General features: G+C 41.3%; 2 protein-coding genes across 6 annotated transcripts; both read left to right on the forward strand.

The window, feature by feature from the left end:
• The first annotated feature begins 84 nt into the window (after positions 1-84).
• On the forward strand, positions 85-17,040 carry LOC131125216 (protein Dok-7-like). 5 transcript variants are annotated; one of them, XM_058066530.1, is made up of 13 exons: positions 85-275; positions 353-398; positions 1,932-2,162; positions 3,759-3,959; positions 5,206-5,325; positions 10,724-10,822; positions 10,889-11,580; positions 11,721-11,778; positions 11,936-12,397; positions 12,616-12,689; positions 13,654-13,720; positions 15,349-15,507; positions 16,606-17,040. In XM_058066530.1, the coding sequence occupies exons 1-13, from the start codon at positions 222-224 to the stop codon at positions 16,740-16,742; spliced, it is 2,400 nt and encodes a 799-aa protein (XP_057922513.1). In that variant the 5' UTR covers positions 85-221; the 3' UTR covers positions 16,743-17,040. The 5 variants fall into 5 exon arrangements, with proteins under 5 accessions (XP_057922513.1, XP_057922517.1, XP_057922514.1 ...); XM_058066534.1 differs by having other exon boundaries at positions 15,349-15,496; XM_058066531.1 differs by having other exon boundaries at positions 11,939-12,397.
• Positions 17,041-20,778: 3,738 nt separating this feature from the next.
• Positions 20,779-23,408, forward strand: LOC131125220 (alpha-2 adrenergic receptor-like). Its single transcript, XM_058066544.1, has 2 exons — positions 20,779-21,646; positions 22,862-23,408. The coding sequence occupies exons 1-2, from the start codon at positions 20,806-20,808 to the stop codon at positions 23,305-23,307; spliced, it is 1,287 nt and encodes a 428-aa protein (XP_057922527.1). The 5' UTR covers positions 20,779-20,805; the 3' UTR covers positions 23,308-23,408.
• Positions 23,409-26,722: the final 3,314 nt, after the last annotated feature.

Raw genomic sequence — 26,722 nt, forward strand, 5'->3', positions numbered from 1 at the left:
TGGCATTCCAAGCATGTGTTTCTTCCCAGGTGGTATAGTTTGCACGCCAGTTTCCATGTTGTTGTTGTTGTTGTTGGAGGAGGACGAGGAGGTGAGGCTTAGGGTTGGGGTGGTCTTAGTTGGGGCGTGTACTTTATCGCCCCCAGGGCTTTGGAGCTATTTTGAAAGTGACCCTCATTCGGGCAGCCCACTCTTGCAGCTGTCAGGAACCATGACTGAAGATGACGGAATCAGTTGTCGTGGAGGGATACGCCAGACTCCGAGATGGGAAAAAGGTCTTTTCATTCATTCTGAAACCAAAACAAAAAAACAGTTCAAACTACGCTTTAACGGTTCTGTTGTTGTTCCACAGTGGAAAACTAGGTGGCTCGTCTTTCGCAAGCCGTCGCCTGTAGCAGGTAAGAACATAGCCTGAGCATATTAGATGCCACCGTGTCTGTCATGCAACCGGAAGGTTTTGAATTATTCATTTCTAATCATAAAAAGTTATTATGTACAAGTAGTTGAAATGTCCAGTGTTTGTCAAGTGAATTAAACCAACCTAAATGGATTTTCCGATTAGAACTTTGCAATAACTAGCTAGACGTTAGTGCAATGTTTGCCTCTTTTCTCAACACATATTCTAACAGTGCATACCATGCAATCATAAATGACCAAAATGTGTTTTTTTTAAATCCAATATTTATTTGCCATTGTCATACTTGCATACAACTAGTCAGAAACACAAATTGCGCACATTGTATTGCTTGTAACAGTACATGACATCAAATCGAAATGTTTTTATTTATGACTTTTTACTAATTAGTAAAAAAAAATAGCTTTTGTTGTGTGCCTTTTATGTATACATATTAGTTGCGACAGTGCAAATAGCTTTTTAATTAGAAGTGTGGACCAGCATATGAAGGGATAGAGAAGAAGAGACAGGAGGGATTATGGGGACAAGACAGCGAGAGACCATAGATCGTATTAACAGCCACATTGATACTGTACTGAGACAGTAATACTTAATAGTCATAAAAATATGAGCTATAACAATAATACAATTAACAACTAGAAATGTGCAATTTCAGGAGAAATGACGTGCAATGAGCTGGCAGCAGACTGAAGTGCTGTGTCTAGCGTGCTAACAGCTAGCATGATAGCGCAAAGTGTCCGTGTGAGTTAACAACTGTAAAAATAGCGAACATGCTATTGATAACATGTTTACAATGCTAGCATGCTAACTGTTAACATTTTAACACCTCACGTAACACTAAGTTTCTTCATAGGCTTGTACTTATGAAGGTGGTTAAAAATGCTAGCATGCTAATGCTATCATGTTGGCAATGATTATATGCTAATTGTTAGCATGTTAATACCTAGCGTGATAGCGCTGTGTTTATGCAAGATAATACCTGAGAAATTGGCTAAAATGTTACCATGCTATGTTAACAATGATACGTTGCTGAATGAACAGTTAGCATGTTAACACCTAGCATGATAACACCAGGTGTCTTTGTAAGTTAATACCTGAGAAAATGCCTAAAATGCCAACATTAGCATGTTTACAATACTAGCTGTTGGCATGCTAACACCTCGCCTGATAACACTATCTAGTACATAAGTTTATACCCCAAAAAAGTGCTTTGAAAAAGTGGTTTAAAATGCGAGCAGTGCTAACATTCTGTTAGCATGCTACATACAAGCATACAAGCGCGAGCACAAATCAACGCTAGTCCACATGCATACCATGCACTCTTTAGCAACCCACTATATGGTTCTACTTGACACCCAACATAACAGTACAGACAAAAGATTTGGGACAAACGAAGTCCTTGTCAGTATGTCCATGTTGTCACAGCTGTCGCGTCAGAGGTAGGACACACACATGCATGCACGCACACACTTGTAAATTGACATTGAGGGCACGTGGACTCTTTGGTCTCCTTCAGATTGCCTGGTCTTGCTGGTTTTCAAAGACAAGTCTGACAAAGCCGAGGGCAACAAGGAGCGTGCCGCCATAACCCTGGAGGACATCTGCGGCCTGGAAACAGGACAGTGCTATGAGGACGTGGCCTTCACGCTGGCTATTCTCTGCCTCAACCAGGCGGTGCTGCTGGGCTTCGACAGCAAGGACGCCCTGCAGGCGTGGGAGGTGCGTCTGCGTTACAGCCTGGGAGAAGGTGAGGACACATTGAGGTTGGGACTTTTGGACATTTCCTGATCGGGGTTTAGAGTTGACCGGTTGACAACTCGCAGGGTCAGACCAAAATTTGGGAGTCGACAGGAGTGTACATCCTGACTAGTTGTAAGTTTGGACCTTTGTAGACGAGGTTTGGGAGTTGACAGATGCCTAGCTGATATTAGCTGATATCAGACAACAAGTTTTAAAGTTAGAGCGTTCCGGCTGGCTTGTCATGATTGAACCTTTCTAGACCAAGTTTTGGAGTTGACAGGAGTGTAACAACTGAGTAGTCATAAGATTCTGATCTTTCAAGATTAGATTGGGTGTTGACTATCGTATATCGTCTGATTTGGGGTCTTATCAAAAGACAGAGATACAGTATAAGATAACAGATTGGTAGCAATGTCAGACCTTTCTAGACCAAAATTGGGAGTCGACAGATGCGTATCAGCTGATTTCAGACAATTACAGACTTAAGTTTTAAAGTTAGAGCGTACCAGCTGGCCAGTCATGATCGAACCTTTCTAGATCAAGTTTGGGAGTCAACAGGAGTATACCTCCTGACGACTTGTACCTTTGGACCTTTCTAGATCAAGTTTGGGAGTCAACAGGAGTATACCTCCTGACGACTTGTACCTTTGGACCTTTCTAGAACAGGTTTTGGAGTCAACAGGAGTATACCTCCTGACGACTTGTACCTTTGGACCTTTCTAGATCAAGTTTGGGAGTCAACAGGAGTATACCTCCTGACGACTTGTACCTTTGGACCTTTCTAGAACAGGTTTGGGAGTTGACAGGTGTGTACCAGCAGATTTCAGACCTTTACTGACTACGTTTTGGAGTTGACGTGAGCATTCCAGTTTGCAAGTCACAATCAGACCTTTTTCAAACCAGGTTTAGGAGTTGAGTTCCAGGTTATTAGTTGCAGGTTCAGATATTTCTAGATCATGTTTGGGAGTCGACACTTGTGTACCAGCACATTTCAGACCTTTACTAAGTTTTGGAGTTGACAGGTGCGTTTCAGCTTATTAGTTGCAGGTTCAGACTTTTCTAGATCGTGTTTGTCAGTTGACAGGTGTGTAGGAACTGAGAAGTCATACGTTTCAGAGCTTTCTAAATTAGTTCTGGAATTGACAGTGATATACCATCTGATTTTGGCATTAACAAGGGCGCACTTGCGGATTGGTAGCAACGTTAGATCTTTCCAGACCAAGTTTGGGAGTCGACAGCAGTGTACCTCCTGACTAATCATAAATTTGGACCTTTCTAGTCCAGGTTTTGGAGTTGTCATCAGAGCATGTATAGCACTGTGTCTACTATAGAGGAACATTGTACAGTATGTTACGTAAGAGAAACTAAGAGGCGCCATTAATAGCAGGTGGCCGTGGTCCAGTGGAATGTCTTCATGTGTTGTGTCGACTACTTTGCGCCAGAAAAGTCACCTGACAGGTTGTAGGCGTAGATTCTTACATTAAAGCTTTGTATTTAATCCTGAGAGGTGAGTTGGTGGATGCAGGTGGTGGACATTTTGTAGGGAGCGTATACGGCCACACGGAGGCCACCCTGAGACAGTGACCATTTTCTGTGTTGCCAGTTCACATGTTCAACGTCGGAGTCCTTGCGGGGACCAAGTTAGAAAGCGGACCAGCAACCCTTCACCTCTGCAACAACTTGCTGGCCCTCGTTCGAGATGTCCCCCCTGTCGTCTTCGGCCACTGGAACCTTCCAGATCTACGCAGATACGGACCCGTACCCAATGGATTTGTCTTTGAGGGAGGAACACGCTGTGGTTACTGTAAGAGAATCGACGCTAGCAACCGTGTGGCAGTTTTAGGTTTTTAAGTGTTGTACTTAAAGTGTTTGTAAGTGTTAAAATGACTTAACCAAGGTTGATCGTTCCTCTATAGAGCAGAGGATTCTTGCATAAAAGTTGAATTTCATTGCGACTGACCTTAATTATTATATATTAACATTATACGTTGATGTGACGGTGTCATGTCATGTCATGATTTTTTTAAATGCCGCTGCCAATCAGTTAACATCAGCATCTGTAATTAAGTGCCACACTGGTGGTGATTGCTCTAAGACAGCAAGCGAAGCTGAGCTTATGTACTGCTGTGTGTACATTTCATTGACTGAATATGCGCAAGAATACCTCCATCTTACGAATACCACTTCCTTCTCAATTATCCTTGCAGCGTCACGGCGCTTTAACACTGTCAGACGCTGAGCGTCTACTGACTGCGATTGGGAAGCGTAGAGTAGGTTGTTCCAATGAGCGAAACTGGACATTGGATAAATGCTGGGCTTTGTCCCGCCCATTAGACTCTCAGCGTCTCTGGGATTAATGGGCAATGACCAGCAGCTGCTCTGTACCAGACAATACCAGATATTGATAAAAAGTCAATATTGAGCATCCCTCCACATAAGTGAATAAAACATAATTGGCCTGATGTGCAGAATATTTAATAAATAATTACAATTCTAATGTTGAAACTGGTAATTCAATAGTGTTTATTTGACATAAACTGTCACGTTCCGGGTTGTGAGTTTTACAGTTCGACCCCAGGATGCAGAGATAAGGACCCAAATGCAGGTAAAAATATATTTAATTGTGCTATGCAGTAGAACAATGCACTAGCATGGCAAACTCAAACATGGCAATGAAGGAAGGAGCGCGCACCTGAACTAAATAGGCAACAGAAAATAGGAAACGGGTGCGGGAGATAATTGAAAAGAACAGTCCAGGGTGTACCCCCAGAAGACAGCTGGGATAGGCTCCAGCACCCCTCGTGAGGATAAGCGGTAGAAAATGAATGAATGAATATGAATCTATTGACACTTTGGAGTAGTGCCGACAATGCCGCCGATCTTTAAACTTTGAAATGTTGTGAATGTGATTGAGTAGAGCACCCTTTGCCATGGGTGGCCTCAGGGACAAGAGGTGACCTTTGATCTCTGAAGCCTCATTAGAGGCCAGCCTGTTATCGTAGCATTTTGCTGTTTTGGAGCTTTTGCATCAACCCTGTTTTCTCCCACAGGGTCTGGCGTTTTCCTGCTTTCGTCATCCGAGAGCGAGCAGATCAGCTTCCTGTTTGACTGCATCGTCCGAGGAATCTCCCCTACCAGGGGCCCGTTTGGGCTGAGGCCAGTTCTGCCAGGTTGGTACCAGGTGTTACACGTAGCCCGGTTCTTCCTCGAATCTAACCATTCTTGGCCGAGGATGGACTGGCAGCTGCTTTATACATAATTGGCTAATCCTCTGTGGCAATTGGAGTGGCGGCCTTAAATCAAGCTCAAGCGTCTATGTATAGAAAATGAAACTACCATGGAATCTCTCTAGAGGAACGTTCTAGAGCATTGTTTGTTTCAACTGCAGAGTTCCACACAATTTTTCCCATAGGATATAACAAAATAATCTCTTCCAAGGTCAAATTCTGAACATTTTCGACCATCACTACAGTCCATCGAGCATCCATCTTCTATGTGGCTCAGTTATCGCTCCCTCGTTATATCACAATTTTTCAGAAATTAATTCTTGAATGAATGATGGCTGTTGGTGGTAGACTAATCGTCAAATTATTAGTCAGACTATTAGTCAGACTATTAGTCCAAACATATTGAAATACAAATACTGTATGTACTGTATGTACTGTATGTAGTAAGGGTGTGGAAAATAATCAATATTAATCGATACATTGATTTGCATATGCGCTCATTCACTGTGTATCGATGCAATTGACGGGTGAAATCTAGATTAATCTCAGTAAAATCCGATGCAAGCACTGTTTTATTCATGTTCAACTTCACCCCAAATGCTGTTCCCCAATTGCAATGAATGCACCATCATTATTTCCTGTCTTTAAATGGTATGTTTGGAAACACTACGGATTTGCAAAGAACGGCGGAAAGCTCGACAAAACGTCTGTCATTTGCAAAGAATGCCATGTTAAGAAGAACGGCAGCACGACAAACATGCAGACCCCCTTAAAATATGAACACCACAACACGGACAAGTCTACTGCCGCCTCTCTGTCTAGTTCCTAATCAGACACCAGGGAAAAAACAAGCAAATCAGGTCAGTGGATCTTGCGCTGCTTTCCAGGAGCTATTTGTCCGTCCCAGCAACAAGTGTCCCCCCCTTCTGAAGGAGTGTTCAGCACAGCAGGTGACATTAGAACAGCAGAGCAGTTGGCTTCTTCCTGATTTTTGAAACAATTTTAAAAGGGTTTAAGTTGTTTTACACTTTCTGCTCCTCACTACTATATTAGCCTACCTCCTAGTGCATTCATATTAGCAGTATGTTTTACACACAGGAATATAAACAAACATTGATTGCACTGTTGAAAATGTCGCTTTAACTTTGTTGCTGCCGTATACTGTATTTTTTACAGCAGTAATTATTGTTTAATTGTTTTACTCCACCACTGAACCACTGCTATTGTAATTGCATAGCTGATGTGAAAATGTGAGGAAAGTTGTTTTTGAAAAGTGGTTGGTGTTTTAAGATGGCAAAAAGAATGATCAAGAAGTGGTGCATAGTAAAAAAAGACAGACAGCACTTTAGTTGAATTTATTGCCAAGTGCCTAGAAGGAATAAAGCCAAATCGTTTTTGTAGGACCATACTGAATTCTATTTTTTCCCCTTTGATTATTTGCATCATGTTGAATTGCATCATATTGCAAGAAATTGCACCATATCATATCGGATTGCATTGATTTGAACTAAATGATTATTATATTGCATCGTATCGCCTGAAAATTCCATGTATTCCATCTAGTATCGCTGGCAGTGCATCGAGATGTGTATCGAATCGTCCTCAGTGCTGAGATATAGTATGTAGTATTGTGGCCACAAGGCAGCAGTCATGTTACATGTATGAGACATGCCTTTTTACATGACCCTACAGAGTGAAAAAAAAGTTTCTCCCATTCCGTGTGGAAGTGGTAAGTTTGTGCCTTCTTCCTTTGGCCTTCTTCACCACTTTGTTGAAGCCCTTTCTTAAGTTTACAAGAAAGTAGATGATGCAATGTCAGCAGACATTGTGTGTGAATTCTGAAAAGCTGAAGCGAAACTGAAACGCGACAATCTAAATTTTGAATGAACACAGGAGCCGTTCAGAAGCTGAAGCTGGACTGAAACGCTGTGGAAATACGCGAAAAAATACAATGTTCAAATCTGGAATTGAACCCACCATCTCTGGGTGTGGATCCAAGCACTCTAACAGCTGCGCTATCCACGTTTTACTAATTTGCCACAATTGGGGTAGGGCATGCCAAACAAGTCTAGCAATGAGTGGATCTGTTTGGTGTAGTTTAATGCTGATTTGGGAGAGGCAAGCCATTTATTTAGGGGGATGTTGAGCCCCCCCTTCGCAGTGTCATGGTTGGCCTCATACTTTCAGCTGCCATCAGGTTGAGTTCCAATTAAGCATGAAGTATTTGATCTGATATCAAATGTGATGGGACAATGAATACAAAAATGGATGTGCTGGTTCACACGCTTACATTAAATTGTGGTTGCTGGTTGCATTGAAATGTGCTTGACACTCTGAAAAACCCACCTGTGAGGTTTTGGTGATGTGTGCGCACTGTGTGCCTGTCAGCCAATGTATCATTGCGCAGGGTGCGCTTTGCCTGCGCCAAGAATAGACTGGGCCGCAGCTAGCTCGCTGCTTTGTCACTGCTTTGTCAATTGTCACTGCGCCAAGCTGAAAATGTGGACACCTCCCCTGATTTTGGCGCAGCCCACCCTACCAAATTACCTAATTGGTTGCGCCACAAAATTAGAGCCCAATGTGTTTAATGTTGTGTATTAGGTTTTCTTGCACAAAAAAACAGGACGTATTTTTGGCCACAATTTTGCCTTAGTTTACGTGTATTCTCCGGTTAGCATGTCTTGTGTTGTTAATATGCCACCTGTCTTTCTTTTTTTCTAAACTATAAAAACATATTTTGTGGTAATTGTTTTGGCTTTCTGGAATGCATAAATCAGTTTGACATGATTTCTTACGGGAGAAATGGATTTGGTTAGAGTCGGTTTCAGTTAGACTTGGACTGGAAGGAAATAATGACGCTAACCAAGGTTCCACCGCCATGATGTCATAGCTTGGCTTCATTTTTATGATTATTTCTACAAATATCTCCTAGCGTGCTGTCCACTTTCAACACCTCCCCCATTTTCCCAACACCAACATGACAGGAAAAGTGTTGGGTCAATGAGTGGGTGGCTGGGGAGGCGGTCATGTACCCCCGTGGGGGTCTTGCTCAGAGGGGCTTATTAGTGTCAAAGAATAAATAGAAGTGAGGGTCCGCACAGACAAAAGCCTCCTAAATCACCAGAGGTATTTATGTAACATCATCGGCAAGCATTCCGACACCTCCCGACCCCAGATTAGACATGCCATTCTACACGTTCTGGCCTTTTAATGCCTCTTAAACTAAATAAAATCCATAAATACAAATTACACACGCAAGTATTTTTTAAGGAAAGATTGTTTACCAGGCAGGGTGTAAATTAATATATGTAGCATATATTATACATACACACAGTATACGCACTCATAAGAATGCTTTATTCATAATTGAAAAAATAATTTAAATTAAAATGTAGTTTTTTTGTGATAGTTTGATTTAAAAAATACAACTAAATATTTGGTACTAGACGTAAATAATAATCAAGGATACTGATTCACATCCCAAATTTTTTTTAATATTAACCTTTTTCTTAATTTTTGATAGGAAAGTACTATATATTTGGGTTATTTTTTTATAATTATTTAAGATTAATGCAGAAGAAAAATAAAAAACTTATATAATAAAATAATTATAGTAAAATAATAGAATGATGGATTAATGCAATCTTATCCATTTAATCACTGCTCTCTGAATTACATATAAAATACATTCGGAAGAAAGATAAACTATGGGTAAAAAAATTGTATCACAGTACATTACAAAACAATACTGTATAGAAAATAGAATATATTCATGAATATATTTACAGTGTAAATATAATGTCATGTAAATACTGTAAATAAATGAAGGTAAGGTGGTGCCAAACACTAAATCTAGTGCTTGTGTATGGCTCTACTCGCAGCGCTATTAATAGCGTGTGACCCTTTATGCTAGCCTGTCCAAGGACGTTGCTTGCTCACATGACCGTGTCGTAAACACAAGGTGTTTTTGTTCTAATTCAATCAACATTGTGTGTATTGATCGCCTGTCAAGGTTAGCGGTTAGCATGCGGGGCATTCTCAATGGAGAGAATATATTTTTAACAGGTTTGATACACTTTGTACTACTTGTTAGCATAGTGCGCCAGGGCAAAAAATGCCAGTGTTTGCTAAGCTTGATGGAAAGCTTTTTTTACTATTTTGTTCGGGATTACGAGTGATGATGAGGATTTTTTTCGGTCAACTAAGTTTTTTGTTCCCTCTGTTTTTGTTTTTCATAACCCGGGAAGTACATTTTTGGTCTTCAACAATGATAGAAAGGCTCCTTTCAACATTGTACGTGATTCTAAGTGAGGGGTGCTCGCACTTTCTCAGTCCCAAAGATTTACCTGTACTATAAACCTTGAAATTCTTCCTAGCCTGCTAGCATTACAACTAGCTTTAGCGTGTGCGGGTGGTGACGTTTGGCGTGGGCTGGGAGCTTGTTGATGTTTCCAAAGTATTATACATAGCTTTCAAAGCGTCATACTAATATCTAAAATGTCACTCTCCTGTAATGTTTGGTGAGACACACAAACATTAAAACATTAAAATAAAAACACAGGCTGTTGCAGCCAAAATGCACAGCTCTGAACACCCGATGTCATATAATCGTAGTAATATACTAATAATTTTCCTCCATCTGTACTTTCAATGCAGTTGTTTCTACATATGCATTTCAGTTATTTTCATCAGCAAGTCATCTTTGACCTGGAGGGTCCAATCCTAATGTTTTATGTCCTATTCCATGAACCAGAAAGTAGCTAGCTAACAACAATACAGCTCTTTATTAGGGATGACCCGATTTGGCCACCGATTAGTATCTGATGATTTCCATAAAAGACTGTGACTGGAACATGCTGATAAATGCCTTTCAACGCCAGTCACAAAAAACAATCAGGATGCTGCGCTGACAGTTCATGTCACGACAACACACGCGCTGTGTCACGTACGTATTAAACCCACAAGGAACACACTCTGTCAAGAATCAACACTAGTCGATAAAACCTCAAATCAGTTTGACAACTTAACACAGGCTATGCTAGCTATTCCAGAGTGTTTTGTTGGTGTTTGACTTCTGTTACATCTTTCCTTACACGCTTTGCCTAGCGGTTACTGGCTGCAGCTAACTAGCTAGAGTTAAACACCTAGCTTCTCATCTTCAGACTCCAAATGAGGCTTTTCACGACAGTGATAGTTTGTTTTTTAAAACGAACAAGCAATGCCACTTCCCACTCATTGATAATCGGTCTCGGAATCTGCGACATAAAACCCAATCGGAGCATCCCTACTCTTTATCAATTTTTGCCCCACTCACTTAGTTTGATTTCCGCTTTGTTGGCAGATCCCGGCACCAGTCAGGCCAACTCTGAGGAAAGGTTGAACCATGAGACACAGGAACTGGAAAAGCGGCTTAGCATGCTCTCGAATCGGAACAGCACGGGTACGTTATATGCTACGCTACTGTTGTTAATATTTAAAGACCTTATATGGTACTATTTTTTTGTAGTGTACTCCGCGGTGAGCGGTGACGACCGCAGCATATCGGGTTCATCTGACGCCTCGGACAACAGCCAATCAGATTGCAGCATTTCAAGCCGTTTGGCCATTTGGACCGAACCGCCAACCGCCAATCTATCGGACAACCACCCGACTAAAGGGAATGGAGAGAAACTGTCCGCCAACCAGGGCGGTGGCCACAATCTGGGCGTCAAAGCCCCAAGACAGCTGCAGGAAATCGGTCGCCAGAGCTCCTCTGATAGCGGTATCGCAACTGCAAGCCATTCCTCGTATTCTGGAAGTTTCTCCTCATACACTGGAAGTCTGGACATTAGTGAGGACTTTGGTTCAGTTTTTAGCCTGCCGCCACGTTTGGCTCAAGACCTGAGTCCTTGTTGTTGCCCTAAAGGTCGAGAACTCCAGTACAAGGTACCAACATCCCTCAGGTACCTGTACGACACCCCAAGGAATCTGCTCCAGGGGGAAGGTGGGCAGACGGTGGACACTGATCACCAAAGTCCATTGACAGAATCGTTAAAGGGGTCAAGCTCAAAAATACCACCAGTCTGCTCACATGGGTCTTCAGGGGAGAATTGCAGGAGGGAGGCATCCATTGGAGATGGCACAGAATCCTGTAGCATGTGCAGCTCTCTTACGTCCAAAACCGTAGTGACCATCTGTGCAACATGCGGTGGATTTCAGGTAAGGTTGGCGCACTACAATTTCCAAAGTACACGGAAAATAATTAGCGCTTTTCCTTATTTCTGCATCCGCAAGCCTCATCTACATTTTTACATCTACAACAAAATGCTATCAATGGTTTGTATTTGAACCTTTCACAGGGGACGCCGCCCCCCATCATCAACTCTGCAAGTGGGGCAGCATTACCTGCTTTACCAGGTAGGGTGCAATAATAACCTGAAACACTGCATGCATTTATTCCTGCATGGATGTGTCATTGCATGATCTGTGGCGTCCGCCCATGTGGGATTCAATGTCGAAAAGTCGCAGTGAAGGCTTTCCCGGGTCTGCCCAATGTCATATTTCCCCCATCCAGCAGATCGAATTGTTGACAAATTATCACCGCGCAGTTCCGATGGGAAGCCAAGTAAGGGATCACCACCGCCTCCCAAAAAGGGGCGAGATAAACTAGCTAGCCTCTTCGCCCAACTCCTGCGCTACCCCAAGGAATGGAAACCCACCCGATGGAGTCTCTATGAAGTCATGACCCCTGCGCCATTACACCCCAAAACCACACCATCTGGCAAACGTGCATCCACAAACATTTACGAAAACTGCTCAAAGTGTCTGGGGGCATGCTGCCACCCACTCCCGAGGGGCCCGCCTCCGGTATTAAGGCGCAGGAGTAAAATTTTTGGCGAAGTGCAAAGTTTTCTAACAGGGCTGCAACTGAAGGAAAGTCCAGAAGATGATGATGATGCTAAAAAGGTGCCCCAGATTGCAGGCGGCAGTCAAGATCCAGATGAAGACATGAATGGTCAGACATTGAACAGTGAAGGTAAGGTCTTCTTCTGTCTTCTCCAACTGGACCTTGGGCTGCTTTTCCTCCTTCATCTCTTCCCTTTTGCTTTGTTGGTTTCACTGTGGATCTGATTAATCGTGTTGGGCGCGACACTCACAAAGTTCTCAAATTTTCTCGCAGTGCTGACTGAATTCATAATTAATTCACGATTATGACATTCATCATAACTGTTTTTTTCTCTTCCCTGTTCCCAGACAAAAGGCATCATCTCAGAGAGGAGCGGCAGAGAGCTGACCTCGCTTACGAAATCATGGAGAGAAACTCTGAGGTATATTCATCTTCAACATTTCCAGTTCCGATAATGATTGCTCATTTCGATTCCGATTCCTAATGATTCTCGATGTCAATGCTTTTAAGAGGCAGCATCATAAAGGTTTGAATGGTTTAAATGTGGGTGCTAATCAGACTTCTCTTTGGATTGAACTTGTGAATGTCTGAACCGGTTGATCTATATTCCCACCTCACCTGACCCAAAGCCCATGACCGAAAGAACAAGAAATACAAGCGACTGAAATTAGTTTCCTCCCGCAGGGTGGCTAGACTCACCCTAAAACATAGGGTGAGGAGCTCGGTCATCCGGGAGGGGCTCGGGCCGAGAGGAGCCAGTTGAAGTGGCTCGGGCATCTAGTCCGGTGAGGTATTCCAGGTTGGCCCAGCAGGGAAAAAAAGGCCCCACGGCAGACCTAGGACACGCTGGAGGAATTTTCTGTCACAGCTGGCGTTGGAACACCTTGGTGTGGTGGCCAAGGAAATTTGGGCTTCCCGACTGCTAAACTGCTACCCTCGCAACCTGGACCCAGACAGGCAGAAGAAAATGTATGGAGGAGGGTGCATACCAAGACTGGAATGGTTTCACTCTTGAGTGGTGTCAATGACGGTCGTTAGCATACAGTGGAGTGGTGCCCCTACCCGCCAATGATGGTGGTTTGGTTGATATCACCTTCGTTAGCATTCCATTCCATGCACTGAAACGTCTTCTAAGACAACCTGAACAGTCCAGTTGCGATCGATTCAGTTCCCTGAGAACACAATGACCTGGATGAATGAGAATATTCACAGGAATATTTGGCAAATGTACTTTTTGGCACAGATTTATTCTTCAAGTTTGATGAAGTTACAACATTTCTTGCAAACTTGTACTGGATTTCTTTAAGTGACCAGTGAGCTTAGGTAAATCGCATAATGATGAAAACAGTACATATTTAAGCAACATCGACTGCTTTGTCTTGCAGGCCGACGAAAAAAATAAGCACAAGCTGATGGTCAACTGCGGTCAAAGGTTGCTACAAGAATCGGAGGGTAAGTTTGAAAGTTGCTAACAGCAATAAAAAAATTAAAAAAATAGTATTCAGTACAGCCCTGACAAGGCAGAACAAGTCATCTTTCAAGTACGTAGTGACCAGAATACGACATATAACTTGTCTTGCACTATTTTTTGACCAAAAATAGGCCATAGTCAACCACGAAACAGCCATCATTTATTCATTCATTCTGGAAAAAAGGCGACAGATCGAGGCTGATGTTCAGCAAACCTATGTAACCACATGAATCGGCTGTGTCCAAATATTGCATTTTCACTGCAAAATACAGTGGAACATCAGTTAGCGTCCGCCCCGGTTAGCAAGTTTTTCAGTTAATGTCGAAAATGTATACCCCAATTTTGCATGCAATTTTGCGTTTGTATGCATTCTCTGCCAACTGTGTTTTTTATATTTTTTAACCACAAAACGCCCGTCCTTATCTTATTATCTAGCCTCCAAAATTGCAAAAATGGTCGGCTACGCTATGTCCCCCATCGATGATGTAATCGGTGGTTTCCTCTCAAAAACGTTAGCACAAAACACATATTTTAGAGTTTTGTATGGATAAAGTAATTCCAAATACATATAAATATGAATGAAAAGGATTAATGAACACTTAAGGTTATTTTGACATTCATTGAATTCGTTTTAATGAAAATTGTTTTCAGTCATGTCAGGAATCACGTCGTCTTCGAAAACTATAAAAACATTTTGGGATTTACAGAACACATTGGATTTCCATTATTAATTCCACCACACGCAGCACAATCACGGGTAGACAAATATATCAACTGTTCACAGTATTATGCTAGGTGTTAGCGTAATACTAGCATACTAGTATACTATGAACAGCATTACTAGCTATGGTCATAGCTCGACACATATAAACACTTAGCACTAATATGATACATGTTAGCATACTGACTTTATCATATTACCATTGCTAGCCTGCTAACACTATGATAGTCGCATTTTTAGTTGTTTTCATAGGTAGACACTTAAATAAGCAATTACCACTATTATGTTAGGTGTTAGCACAATACTAGCATACTAGTATACTATGAACAGCATTACTTGCTATGTTCATAGCTAGACACATATAAACACTTAGCACTAATATGATACATGTTAGCATACTAACTTTATCATATTACCATTGCTAGCATGCTAACACTATGATAGTCGCATTTTTTGTTGTTTTCATAGGTAGACACTTATATAAGCAATTACCACTATTATGTTAGGTGTTAGCATGTTATCACTATCCTGTTGGCATTGCCAACGTGCTAACATTAGCATAGCAGCATTTTTAGCCATTTTCATACATATACATATACTGTACAAATACTTAGCTCTGTGTTAACATGCATTAGCATTACATTAGCATAGTAACATTTTTTGCAATTTTTGATAGGTAGCATTATCAGGCTAGGTGTTAGCATGCTAACATTAGCATACATCCGAGTGCTTTTCTAGTGATTTTTGGGAAAAATGTATTAGCTTTGTAGTCATCCATGGTGACGTTATTGGTAGCCTTAATGTTAGCGGTTAGCCTTTCATCATTTTAGGTGTATTAGAAGTCTAAAGGTATATGATGCTGACTTTTTCGAGCTGTCTGTCTTGCAGGAACAACGACAGCGTTCTCACCGGAGGCGCCACTGGCCGAAAGGCCTCGCGGTGACTCTGTGACGTACGTTAATATTCCAGTGAGTCCGACATCCAAGAAGCAGCTCAACTACATGGAGCTGGAGCTGCAAGAACACAGCACCCGAAGGTCCGCACCGAGTAAGGATTTAACGAAAATGCGGCATTCGCCGTGTTCTCGTGTTGCGCCGTGACTTTAAGAGGTGTGTTGCGCCATTTGTTTTTTTGTGAGCAGAACATTACATCACATTTTGTGGGTCTGTAATAGTAATTTCAACATGGGCCAAAATGTTACTCCAAATTTTGAGTGTTTGTAACAATATACAGTATGTCCCCATTAAAACAAAAAGTTAGCATTACGAGAATAACATCAACAGTCCTCATCTTATGCAGGTTTTACTATTATTTTACTATTATTGTAAACGGTACTACTACTACTCTTCGTCATATGATTTTTCTTTTGAAATAAACAGTAAATATATAAATACAGGTTTCATGTTTGAATAAAACACTTATAAAACTACTATGAGGTGAAACAAATATTCTTTGATGAACTACTCAACATCAGCTGCTAGCATACAAGCTACCTGTTGGAGACCAAGATTGTTAAGTGAGTCTGAACGTGACAGCCACTTGTAGCTTGCCCGTGGGACAAAAGCTAGCTAGCTGGCTAGCTGCCGCCGGAGAGGCAGTGACAAAGGCAAAATGTGTAAACAAAGACGCCATAAAGTAGAATGAGATTGAAACGTGAGCTATCACACACGCCGGCATAGACAAGCTTAGCACGCGACAAGCTCCTGTCAACTGACTACATGTTTTACGTACTATTTTTCTCACGATACAAACAATAATGAGAGAAACATAATGTTGTAAAATACTGGAGGAAAAAAGCATAACCACATCACAGAGACAAAAATGTGAGTAAAAACACCTTAATTACATTTAAAACAACAAATACACTTTTTGCTGTGTTTTTTTGTGCCTCACTTTAACGTGACTTGTGTGGTTTGTGAGTAGCGGCCTCTTCTGGTGAATGTGTCATGGCAACTGAACCTCACAATAAATACTGTGAATAAGGGCAATACTGTAGGCTTATCAGTTACTTACATTCGTCCATACCGTGCTTACCGTTAAATTGTTCTTATAAAAGTTCAGGATTTTTGGGTAGAAATATCCCTCAAGATGCAACCTTGCGCCTTTTGAAAGTCGTGTTTTGTGTCTTTTGGGTGTCGACGATAGAAAAGAGTGCCACCAAATACGCCCACATTGACATCGCTGCCACGGAGACGGCCCACAAGGTGGGTGCCCAGCATGCCTTGGGGCGCCAGGAGGGTCTCCACACCCTGGAACTGAGAAGGAAGGGGACGCCGCATTGACCTTGTGTATTATATCATTTATGTTTTTACTCTGCATTGGGAGTGACTTTTTACTAACTATCATTATTATTATTTAATATATTTTAAAAATGTAAACACTTTTGATATGTGTAAATATATTCTCCTGTGATGTTGATGACAAATTATATGAAAGGACCATGTACAGTGTACCATATGTAGGAGGAAAAATACATGGCGACTATTTGTTCTACTGTAAATTATTCCTCTATTATTTGTAATGACAGTAGCGACTTATGCTAATCTACAACATATATTAAAGAAACAGTTGATTCTCCCCCCCCACACTGATGGTGTCATTCATTCATTTTCTACAGCTTATCGCTTGTCGCGTCCCGTGGGGGTGCTGGAGCCTATACACCCTAGACTGGTCACCAGCCAATCACAGGGCACATATAGACAAACAACCATTCACACTCACATTCATACCTATGGACAATTTGGAGTGTCCAATTTACCTAGCATGTTTTTGTGGCGGAAGCTGGAGTACTGGAGAAAACCCATGCATGCACAGGGAGAACATGAGGTGGAATTGAACTTGGGTCTCCTAGCTGTGAGGCCTGCGCGCTAACCACTCGTCCACTATGCAGCCCGTTGTCATTAATAATCTTGTATTTAACTAGCCTGTATGCAAATGAAATCAGTATTATAATATTATATATTGTATATGTAATTATTAATTAATTATTACAGGGGTTTTCTAGACATTAATTATTGTACAAATTATTTAAAAAAACATGAAAAAAATATATCTTTTAGTTAATTTACATTTAATAATTTTTAAAGTTTTTTAAAAATATACTTTTACTATTTTACACAATTTTTATAATTTGTACAATACGTGTATTTTGGGTTTATTGTACTTTATTAAAATGTCATTTATTTAATTTTTAAAAAATAATTATTTAAAGTCTGTAGGTTTGCAGTGTGTTTGAATTTCTCTACAAAGTCTGCTGAAAACCTTTTTGTAGACGTCAAATACGTTGTAAAAGACATGCAAACGTAGTAAGTATGACATTGAAGTGAATGTAACAGGCAGCAGCAGGTGAAATGTGTTGTTGTGGTTACGTAAGGTGCTAACTTGTTCTTGGCAGTCAGCAGGCGTGAAAACGATGGGGCCAGTTTCATGCTCAGCTCCACGCCGAAAGAAGGAAAAAAGAGCAGCGACTCCAATTGTTTTTCTCCAAGACTCCTTTATTGTCTTGTCTATGTTCAGTTACTTAATATATATGAATAAATAATACATATATCAAGCCATGGCTGAGATTGCGTGAAAAAAGGTTCTCTCTTTCCGTGTGGAAGTGTTAAGTTTTTTATTTTTTTTTTTGGTCTTTCTTAAAAGGAAACTTCACTTTTTAAAAATTTTGCCCACCATTCCAAATCCTTATGTGAAACATGAATACATATTTTCTCCCTTTTCTGTGTATTCTAGCATGAGAAAACAAGTGAATATGAGCTGGCTAACAACAGACGTTTGGTGACATACCTACTCTGATGCTAACGCCCTCACAAAAAAAAACATTTACATACTAACTGACTTGTATATTAACCAAGCCATATTATTATTGTAGCAGCTAACATAAAACACTATTTTTATCTGGCGGACTAACATGACGCCTCGCTAAGTGCTAGTCTCAGCATCATTCACAGACGGAAGAGTAGATACCTAGCTCTCAATTTGGCTACAAAGACTCAACAAGATGCCGTCAGCATGTACGTATGTGTTGCCACTTCTGTTGTTGACAGAGCTAGCATAACTATGTGTATCAATCCGCTAACTGGTGTTTTAAATCATGGAAATAGGGCAAGATACTGCAACTAGTACATGTTATCATCAGTGTACATGCTAATGCATGATCACAGCATGGATATCAAATCATGCAACGTTGGTAGAGGGCTTCATAGTCGAAATAGGTGTGTTCCGATGATGTGCATTGTGAGCTAGCTCATTTGAATTCGTTTTCTGGTGTTATAATGCACAGAAAAGGGAAAGAAATACGATGTTTTTTTTATGTTTCACATAAGGGTTGGGAATGGTGGGCAAAAGTACACAAAAGTGCACTTCCCCTTTAAATTTAGAATGACTCTATTGGAGAGGCTAACTACTTAGCTAGGTAAATTGCTGATGTTATTACAGTAATCACTTGTTTATTGCAGCTAACTGCTTCCAGACCATGATAAGGGGATTACATTTTAATAAATGGAATGTTTTCACACAGGAAACACAGGTTTTTACGGTTATTTGAGAGAAAATATGGCTACCGCTAGCATAGTCTGAAGGTAAGATGGGGACATACTGTATTTTCGCACAAGTCGCACAAGGCCAAAAATGCATAAGTCGCATTTTTTGTGGGTAATTTATTTTACAAATTACTTGACCAAAACAGACATTACTGTCACGATCGGGCTTCACCCCCTTGTGACAGCTTTCTTAGTTTTCGTCTTTTTCGCTGTTCCTCGTTCGTGCCCTTATTTTGTATTCACTTCCTCTGTTGCTCTGTGCTGTTTTCCGTTCCTTTCCACTTTCTCCCGCACCTGTTTTCAATTGCTATTTAGTTCAGGTGCACGCTCCCTTTGTTTGTCGGTTCATTGTCTTGTGTTGAGTTTGCCATGCTAGTGCGCCATATTGCTGCATAGCGAAAATAAATAAATTTTTACCTGCATTTGGGTCCTAATCTCTGCATCCTAGGGTCGAACCTTAAAACTCTCAAGCCGCATCAGTAAGTCAAGTTCCAACATTAATAAAATAATAGAGAACAGGCTCAATAGATGTAAGAACAGAAAAGCTGTCCAGTGTTTATGTAATATAAACAGTTTTAAAAACACTGTTTTCTTTTCTTCTTCTTTTAGTCTGGAAAATATGGTAATTACGTTAAAGTTTAGTATCTGTATTTTGCCAGAAATGCTACCTTTTATGACATAAATACAAAAATTGGCTCAAGAAACACTTTATGGTATGGTTTGCCATGGCCATAAAAATACTAACACTGTATTCTATCACCAAAGTACTATACTTCATTTCAAAGTTCTGTGACAAAAAAAAAAAAAACATCTCAAAAGAGTTTCAGGTTTGATACAAGTTTATTTTGAAACTTGTCAGAAAGTTATACTCATATTTATATCTCATCTATCATTATCATAATTGTGTATTTTCATAAGGTTATGAATTATTCATAACAGATACATCACATATATCATATACAATTTGAATTTATGTACCATCATATGCATGTTATTTACATAAATAGAAAATCCATATAATTAATATAAACATTTTTAGAAGTATTAAAAGGATTAAAAGGATTGCTAGATGGCATATTTATATTTTTAATTTATGTATTTAATTATGTTTGAAATTAGAAATGACTTCATTAAAATATTTATGTAAAAACACCTATTACAGTATGAATTTAACTGTGTTTTTACATAAATATGTGTTTTTACAGTATGAATTTAACTGTAATACATGTTTTTACATAAATATTTTAATGAAGTCATTTCTAATTTCAAACATAAATACATAAATTAAAAATATAAATATGCCATCTAGCAATCCTCACTGATTAACACAATTTTTTTTATTTCATTTTTTATTTCATTTTTTATTTCAGTATGAATTTAACTGTAATATGTGTTTTTACATAAATATTTTAATGAATTCATTTCTAATGTTTTTAGGAGGGTTACAGCTGTAATAATAAAAATAATAACAATAATGTAATAATTATTAAAAACACTTACAAAGCATACATTCAAATAAAAAGATATTTAAAAGAAAAAAAAAACAAGAGATGAGTGACATCTTGTATGTGGACCATTTTTATGAAGACAAATCCATGCTCGCTGTAATAAAAATGGATCATATCATCAAAGATTGTGTTTAGTGTGATGAGAGAGCAGAAGGATGGGGGCGGGACTCCGACACAAGAATCAGCACCACAAGCTGGAGCGCACAGAGCCGACACATCACATAAGCGTGAAAACCACAATGGATTGTTTCAACCAAACCTCATCCTCGTCTTCGTCTTCGTCCTCGTGGTGGTCCATGGTGGGCATCGCTGTCTTGGTGAGCTGTCTTATCTTTGTCACGGTGGTCGGCAACATCCTGGTGGTGATCGCCGTGTTGACCAGCCGTGCTCTTAAAGCCCCTCAGAACCTTTTCTTGGTGTCGCTGGCCGCCGCTGACGTCCTGGTGGCGGCCCTGGTGATGCCCTTCAGTCTGGCCAACGAGCTCATGGGCTACTGGAGCTTTGGAGAACTTTGGTGCGGCATCTATCTGGCGCTGGATGTTCTTTTCTGCACGTCGTCCATTGGACACTTGTGCGCCATCAGCTTGGATCGTTACTGGTCCGTGACGCAGGCGGTGGAGTATAATTTAAAGAGGACTTCCAAGAGGATTAAGGCTGTAATTTTAACAGTGTGGTTGATTTCAGCCATGATTTCCTCGCCACCGTTGTTGACGATTGAGAGGAACTCAGAGGAGCAATGCAAGTTAAATGATGACACTTGGTACATCCTGGCCTCCAGCACAGCCTCCTTCTATGCACCCTGCCTCGTTATGGTTCTGGTCTACATCAGGATCTATCGGGTGGCCAAAACCAGAACGAGGAGCATGTCAGAGAAGAAGAATAACGGCATGCAAAGCAACCAAACGGCCACTGAAGACATGGACAGCTCCTCATCAGGCGGGAGGAGCCAGAAACAGTCCACAGCTGCCACTGTTTACGGCAAGAACGCCAATGCCACTGTCGCTAACAGCAACGGCGCTTACGAGGACACCAAGACCGATTACGGCAACGCAAATAACGACGCCAAGGTCGCTGACAGCATTGCTACAAATCCTTGCAAAACTTTCAACCTCTTTACCTCATGGGGCAAACACCACAGTTTCCATTTTAGCAAAAAGCTAACCCAAGCTGCTACTGACACTACCGCCGTTTACTCCAATGCTGCTAGTGGCGATGGCGCCCATGCCAGGGCTGATGCCACTGCCAAAGCCACGGAAGTCAATATCAAGGTTACTGATGACGATGGTGCCCATGCCAGGACTGATGCCGCTGCCAAAGCCACTGAAGTCAACACTAAGGTCAGTGATGGCGGTGGTGCCCATGCCAGGGCTGATGCCACAGCCAAAGCCACTGGAGTCAACACTAATGTCAGTGATGGCGGTGGTGCCCATGCCAGGGCTGATGCCAAAGCCAACGCCACTGGAGTCACCATCATGGTCACTGATGGCGATGGTACCCAGGCCAGGGCTGATGCCGCTGCCAAAGCCACTGGAGTCAACACTAATGTCAGTGATGGCGATGGTGCCCATGCCAGGGCTGATGCCAAAGCCAACGCCACTGGAGTCACCATCATGGTCACTGATGGCGATGGTACCCAGGCCAGGGCTGATGCCGCTGCCAAAGCCACTGGAGTCAACACTAAGGTCAGTGATGGCGATGGTGCCCATGCCAAGGCTGATGCCTCTGCCAAAGCCACTGGAGTCAACATCATGGTCACTGATGGTGATGGTGCCCATGCCAAGGCTGATGCCACCGATGACACAACTGCCAATGCGTCCGTCACGGATACGAAGGCTGCTTACGTTGAATCTTATGGTGTCAACGCCACCAATGGCACTTATGCCAAGACCGCTTACTCTGACAGCACCACTGATGCCAGCACTGCAGCCGTCGATGCCAAAGGCACCAGCGCCTATGCCAATGACGTCCCTACAGTTGGCAATGCCGCTGCCAAGACTACCATCACGGACAGCAGCAGTTCTTACACTGAATCCGACATCCCTGGTACCGACAACCCCACTTTCATCAACGCCACTGCAAACCCTGACACCAATGCCCACACAGCTCACGATGACAAAACCACGGATGCCATCGCCGTCGGTGCCAACACCGCTTCTGCCAACGACAACATCGCAGACACCAACGCCACCACAAACCCTCCCAAATCCATCAACCTCTTTGCTTTGCCGAGAAAATGCAGCAGCTCCCTCATCCACCAAAATCCGACCCAACCTTCGAACCCCATCAGCGTCACTTCTCGCAAATCCGTCGACTTCTTCATCTCCTCCCGCGTCCACCAAAAGTTAACCAAAGCTGCTGATGCCACCAACGATGACATCGCTGCCGCCGATTCTGCTTTCAGCAACGCCACTGACAACCACACTTACGCCAACGACGCCACCGCGGTTCCTCGCAAATCCATCGACTTCTTCACTTCACGGAGGAAACACCGGAGTTCTCTTGTCCGCTGCAAGCTAACCCAAGCGCGTGAGAAGAGGTTGACGTTTGTTCTCGCCGTAGTCATGGGCGTCTTTGTGGCATGCTGGTTCCCGTTCTTCTTCACGTACAGTCTGTACGGCGCATGTGGCGCTCCGTGTAAGATCCCTGATACCCTGTTCAAGTTCTTTTTCTGGATCGGGTACTGCAATAGTGCCCTCAACCCGGCTATATACACCATCTTTAACCGAGACTTCAGGAGGGCCTTCCACAAGATTCTTTGCAATGCACGGAAAACGTCCCAACTAGCTAAATTTACTTGATGGAATTGCATATGAATGTTCTGAACTCCTCTTTACATGCGAGTGAAGCGACTGATTCATAACATTCATTTGTTTTCTACCGCTTTTTCCTCATGAGGGTCACGGGGGGTGCTGGAGCCTATCCCAGCTATCTTTGGGCGAGAGGTGGGGTACACCCTGGACTGGCAGCCAGCCAATCACAGGGCACATATAGACAAACAACCATTCACACTCACATTCATACCTATGGACAATTTGGAGTGGCCAATTAACCTAGCATGTTTTTGGAATGTGGGAGGAAACGGGAGTACCCGGAGAAAACCCACGCATGCACGGGGAGAACATGCAAACTCCACACAGAGATGGCAGAGTGTGGAATTGAACCCTGGTCTCCTAGCTGTGAGGTCTGCGCGCTAACCACTCGACCGCCATGCAGCCCATTTTCTTATCAAATTAACATAAATAAAATGACACAGGGGCGGCACGGCGGTCGAGTGGTTAGCGCGCAGACCTCACAGCCAGGAGTTCAAACCCACCCTCAGCCATCTCTGTGTGGAGTTTGCATGTTCTCCCCGTGCATGCGTGGGTTTTCTCCGGGTACTCCGGTTTCCTCCCACATTCCAAAAACATGCTAGGTTAATTGGCCACTCCAAATTGTCCATAGGTATGAATGTGAGTGTGAATGGTTGTTTGTCTACATGTGCCCTGTGATTGGCTGGCGACCAGTCCAGGGTGTACCCCGCCTCTCGCCCCTTGCCCCTCGACCCTCGTGAGGATAAGAGGTAGAAAATGAATGAACGAATGATAAGAAAATGTCTAATGTATTCATTGTGTTGACTTCAAGGTGCTGTTTGTCTTGGTGGGGCACTGCAATTGGGTCGCCAGCGTTTGAACGCACTATATCCTGCCAATGAGAGCGTCTTAAGCGTCTTAACTCACTCAATACCAAAGACATATTTATATGTTTTTAATCATCACCAAACAACCGCTATATGTATATGTCTGTTATGTTTTTGCATGAGAGGCAAAAAGACATGATGCTGCAACTCTCCACTAATGCGTTAACACGTCATAGCAATTTCCAGCCATAAAAACGTCCACAAGGTGGCAGAAGTGCATTTGATAAGAGCTGGGCAGGGATCATGTGGACGGAAAAATTACACACGACAGGAAGGAGGAGGAATGTAGCCTGCAGAAGGTTACGCATCGTAGGGGCATTTTTATGTATGCACATGCACACACATCGTCCCACATGTGAAACTTGTAAATAGTTCATGGTTACACTATATTTGTGAATAAATTGTTATTTTGTTGTAAAACAACCCATTTTTGTGTTGTTTATGTTTGTATATTTGTGTAGATATTTCAGCTGTCACAAATGTAACAAATGTATCTTTTCACAAAAAGCTGCTTTTCTCCCTTTTCTAGTGGGGAACTGATATTTTCCTGAAACTGACCTATGTTCCACTGCTGATTACTAACAGACGCAAAGAGGTAGAAATAAATATTTTTTTCTGCTGAAAGACCAAAGAGCTTTTTAATTTAAGAAAAAAAATGTTTTAAATACAGAAAATGCAGAAAAAAAATATTTTTTTGGATCTTATTTTAAGATTTTGCATTTACGATGTATTTACTGCTAGTAGTTTTTTCACCATTTATGACTTTGTTCTTGTAATTTTACTACTTTGTGATTGTTTTCATACATTTATGATTTCTGATATGACATGATTTTTTTCTTATGAATTTATGACTTTATTTTCACAAATGTATACAATTTATTCTCATATTATTATGACTTTTTCCCCTCGTAAATGTATTCATTCTCATGAAATTATGATGTTTTTATTTTGTATGTTTTTGACTTTATTGTTGTTGTATTACAACTTTTTTCTAATAAATGTATGACTTTATTGTCATACATTTATGAAAATGTCAAATTTTTTTCCTCATAAATGGAAACCTTTCTTTCAAATACAACTTCCCTGACTTTTTAATTTTACGCCTTTTTCTAATTCTTGGATTTTGACCACTTTTATAAATAATTCATGACTTTCTTCTCATAAATTGATGACTTTTTTGCAACTTCCTTGTCATAACATGATGATTTCGCCAACATTTTCATAAATGTATGACTTTATTCTTAAAAATGTTCTCATAAATTTTTGTATACATTTATAACTTCTTATAACTTTTCTCCATAATGACTTTTTTTTCGTAAATTGACAAAGTTTTTTCTCCTAAATTGACAACTTTCCATGGACGATCCATGGTATTATCATGTAAGCTAATGTGTCCTTCATGTCGTCTGCCATTACTGCCGCCTTGTGGTCCCTTGTATTGCAATACCTGTATGTATGGACTAATAATACACCATAAAAACGCCTTGTACTGCCATGAAAATACTTCATTGAACTAACATGTCAAGTGTGTTAAATGGATTCTTTTTTTTTTTTTTTAAAAGTGCCTCTTTTTAAACTGGTAAGAACATTCATACAGTAATACATACATGTAGTACATACACGTAGTACACACGCTTGAAAACTTCAATGGAATTGAATTTCGTTTTTTAAATATATTTTTTTCCTCTGTTTCCCTCTGGACCTCCTGGCCACGTTAGCTGTGGGGGTCGGTGGCCCCTTCTGGACCCTTCCGGCCCCGAGCTAGCCACACTGGCAGCTTGCACCCCCAGCCACTCTTTTTAGGAAGCACAGGCATACAAAAAAAGGATAATTACCTCATTCACTCCCAGACATTTTTTCCAAAGACAACCCCCTCAGTCCGATACTACCATTTTACACCATTTGGACTATCCAGGCACACGGAATATTGTCTTCTATGGATATCGAAACATGGAACTTACCAAAAGAAGATTGGACTCTCTTCTTTCATTAGGAAAAAAAGGTTTGCTTCTACCTTTTTCCGTTCTTTCCGTTCAGTAGTGGAACATTAAGTAAATTTCAGGACAATATCGGTTCCCCACTAAAAAAGGGAAAAAAGAAGCTTTTTGAGAAAAGATATGTTTTCCTTTTGTGACAGCTGAGATATCTAAACAAATAAACATTTTACATAAAATTCCTCTTTTTTTATGTTTCATTTTATTTATTCTTTTATATCTATATATGTATATCATTGTTTGTACATAATCATCATGACTAAATAACTACTATTATCTATTTTTGGCCAAAAAAAATACTAATACTCAGACCAATGGTATGTCCATTTTTTCCACATGGGTAAAAATGCTTCCACAGTGAAATATTACAATATGATCCTTAAGCCCCGCCCACAAGCTCACTAGCTTGCCTGCGGTTGTTCCTGTGAAAGCAAACAGGCGTCCAGCGTGTAGCGTGCTCTGTTGCATTGGAGGCGCCATGCAGCTGGCATCATCATCATCATCATCATCATCATCACGTCTAAGTGTGCTTTTTTGCGGGCG

Source organism: Doryrhamphus excisus, chromosome 3 (assembly GCF_030265055.1).
Source record: "Doryrhamphus excisus isolate RoL2022-K1 chromosome 3, RoL_Dexc_1.0, whole genome shotgun sequence".
Classification (NCBI taxonomy): domain Eukaryota; kingdom Metazoa; phylum Chordata; class Actinopteri; order Syngnathiformes; family Syngnathidae; genus Doryrhamphus; species Doryrhamphus excisus.

Excerpts from the sequence above, each read along its gene's own strand:
- LOC131125216 (XM_058066530.1), top strand. The coding sequence starts at position 222 with ATGACGGAATCAGTTGTCGTGGAGGGATACGCCAGACTCCGAGATGGG. Across the intron at positions 399-1,931 it reads CAAGCCGTCGCCTGTAGCAG|ATTGCCTGGTCTTGCTGGTT; the intron begins GTAAGAACATAG and ends GGTCTCCTTCAG. Across the intron at positions 15,508-16,605 it reads CACCCGAAGGTCCGCACCGA|AAAAGAGTGCCACCAAATAC; the intron begins GTAAGGATTTAA and ends TGTCGACGATAG.
- LOC131125220 (XM_058066544.1), top strand. The coding sequence starts at position 20,806 with ATGGTGGGCATCGCTGTCTTGGTGAGCTGTCTTATCTTTGTCACGGTG. Across the intron at positions 21,647-22,861 it reads CTCATGGGGCAAACACCACA|CTGCTGATGCCACCAACGAT; the intron begins GTTTCCATTTTA and ends AGTTAACCAAAG.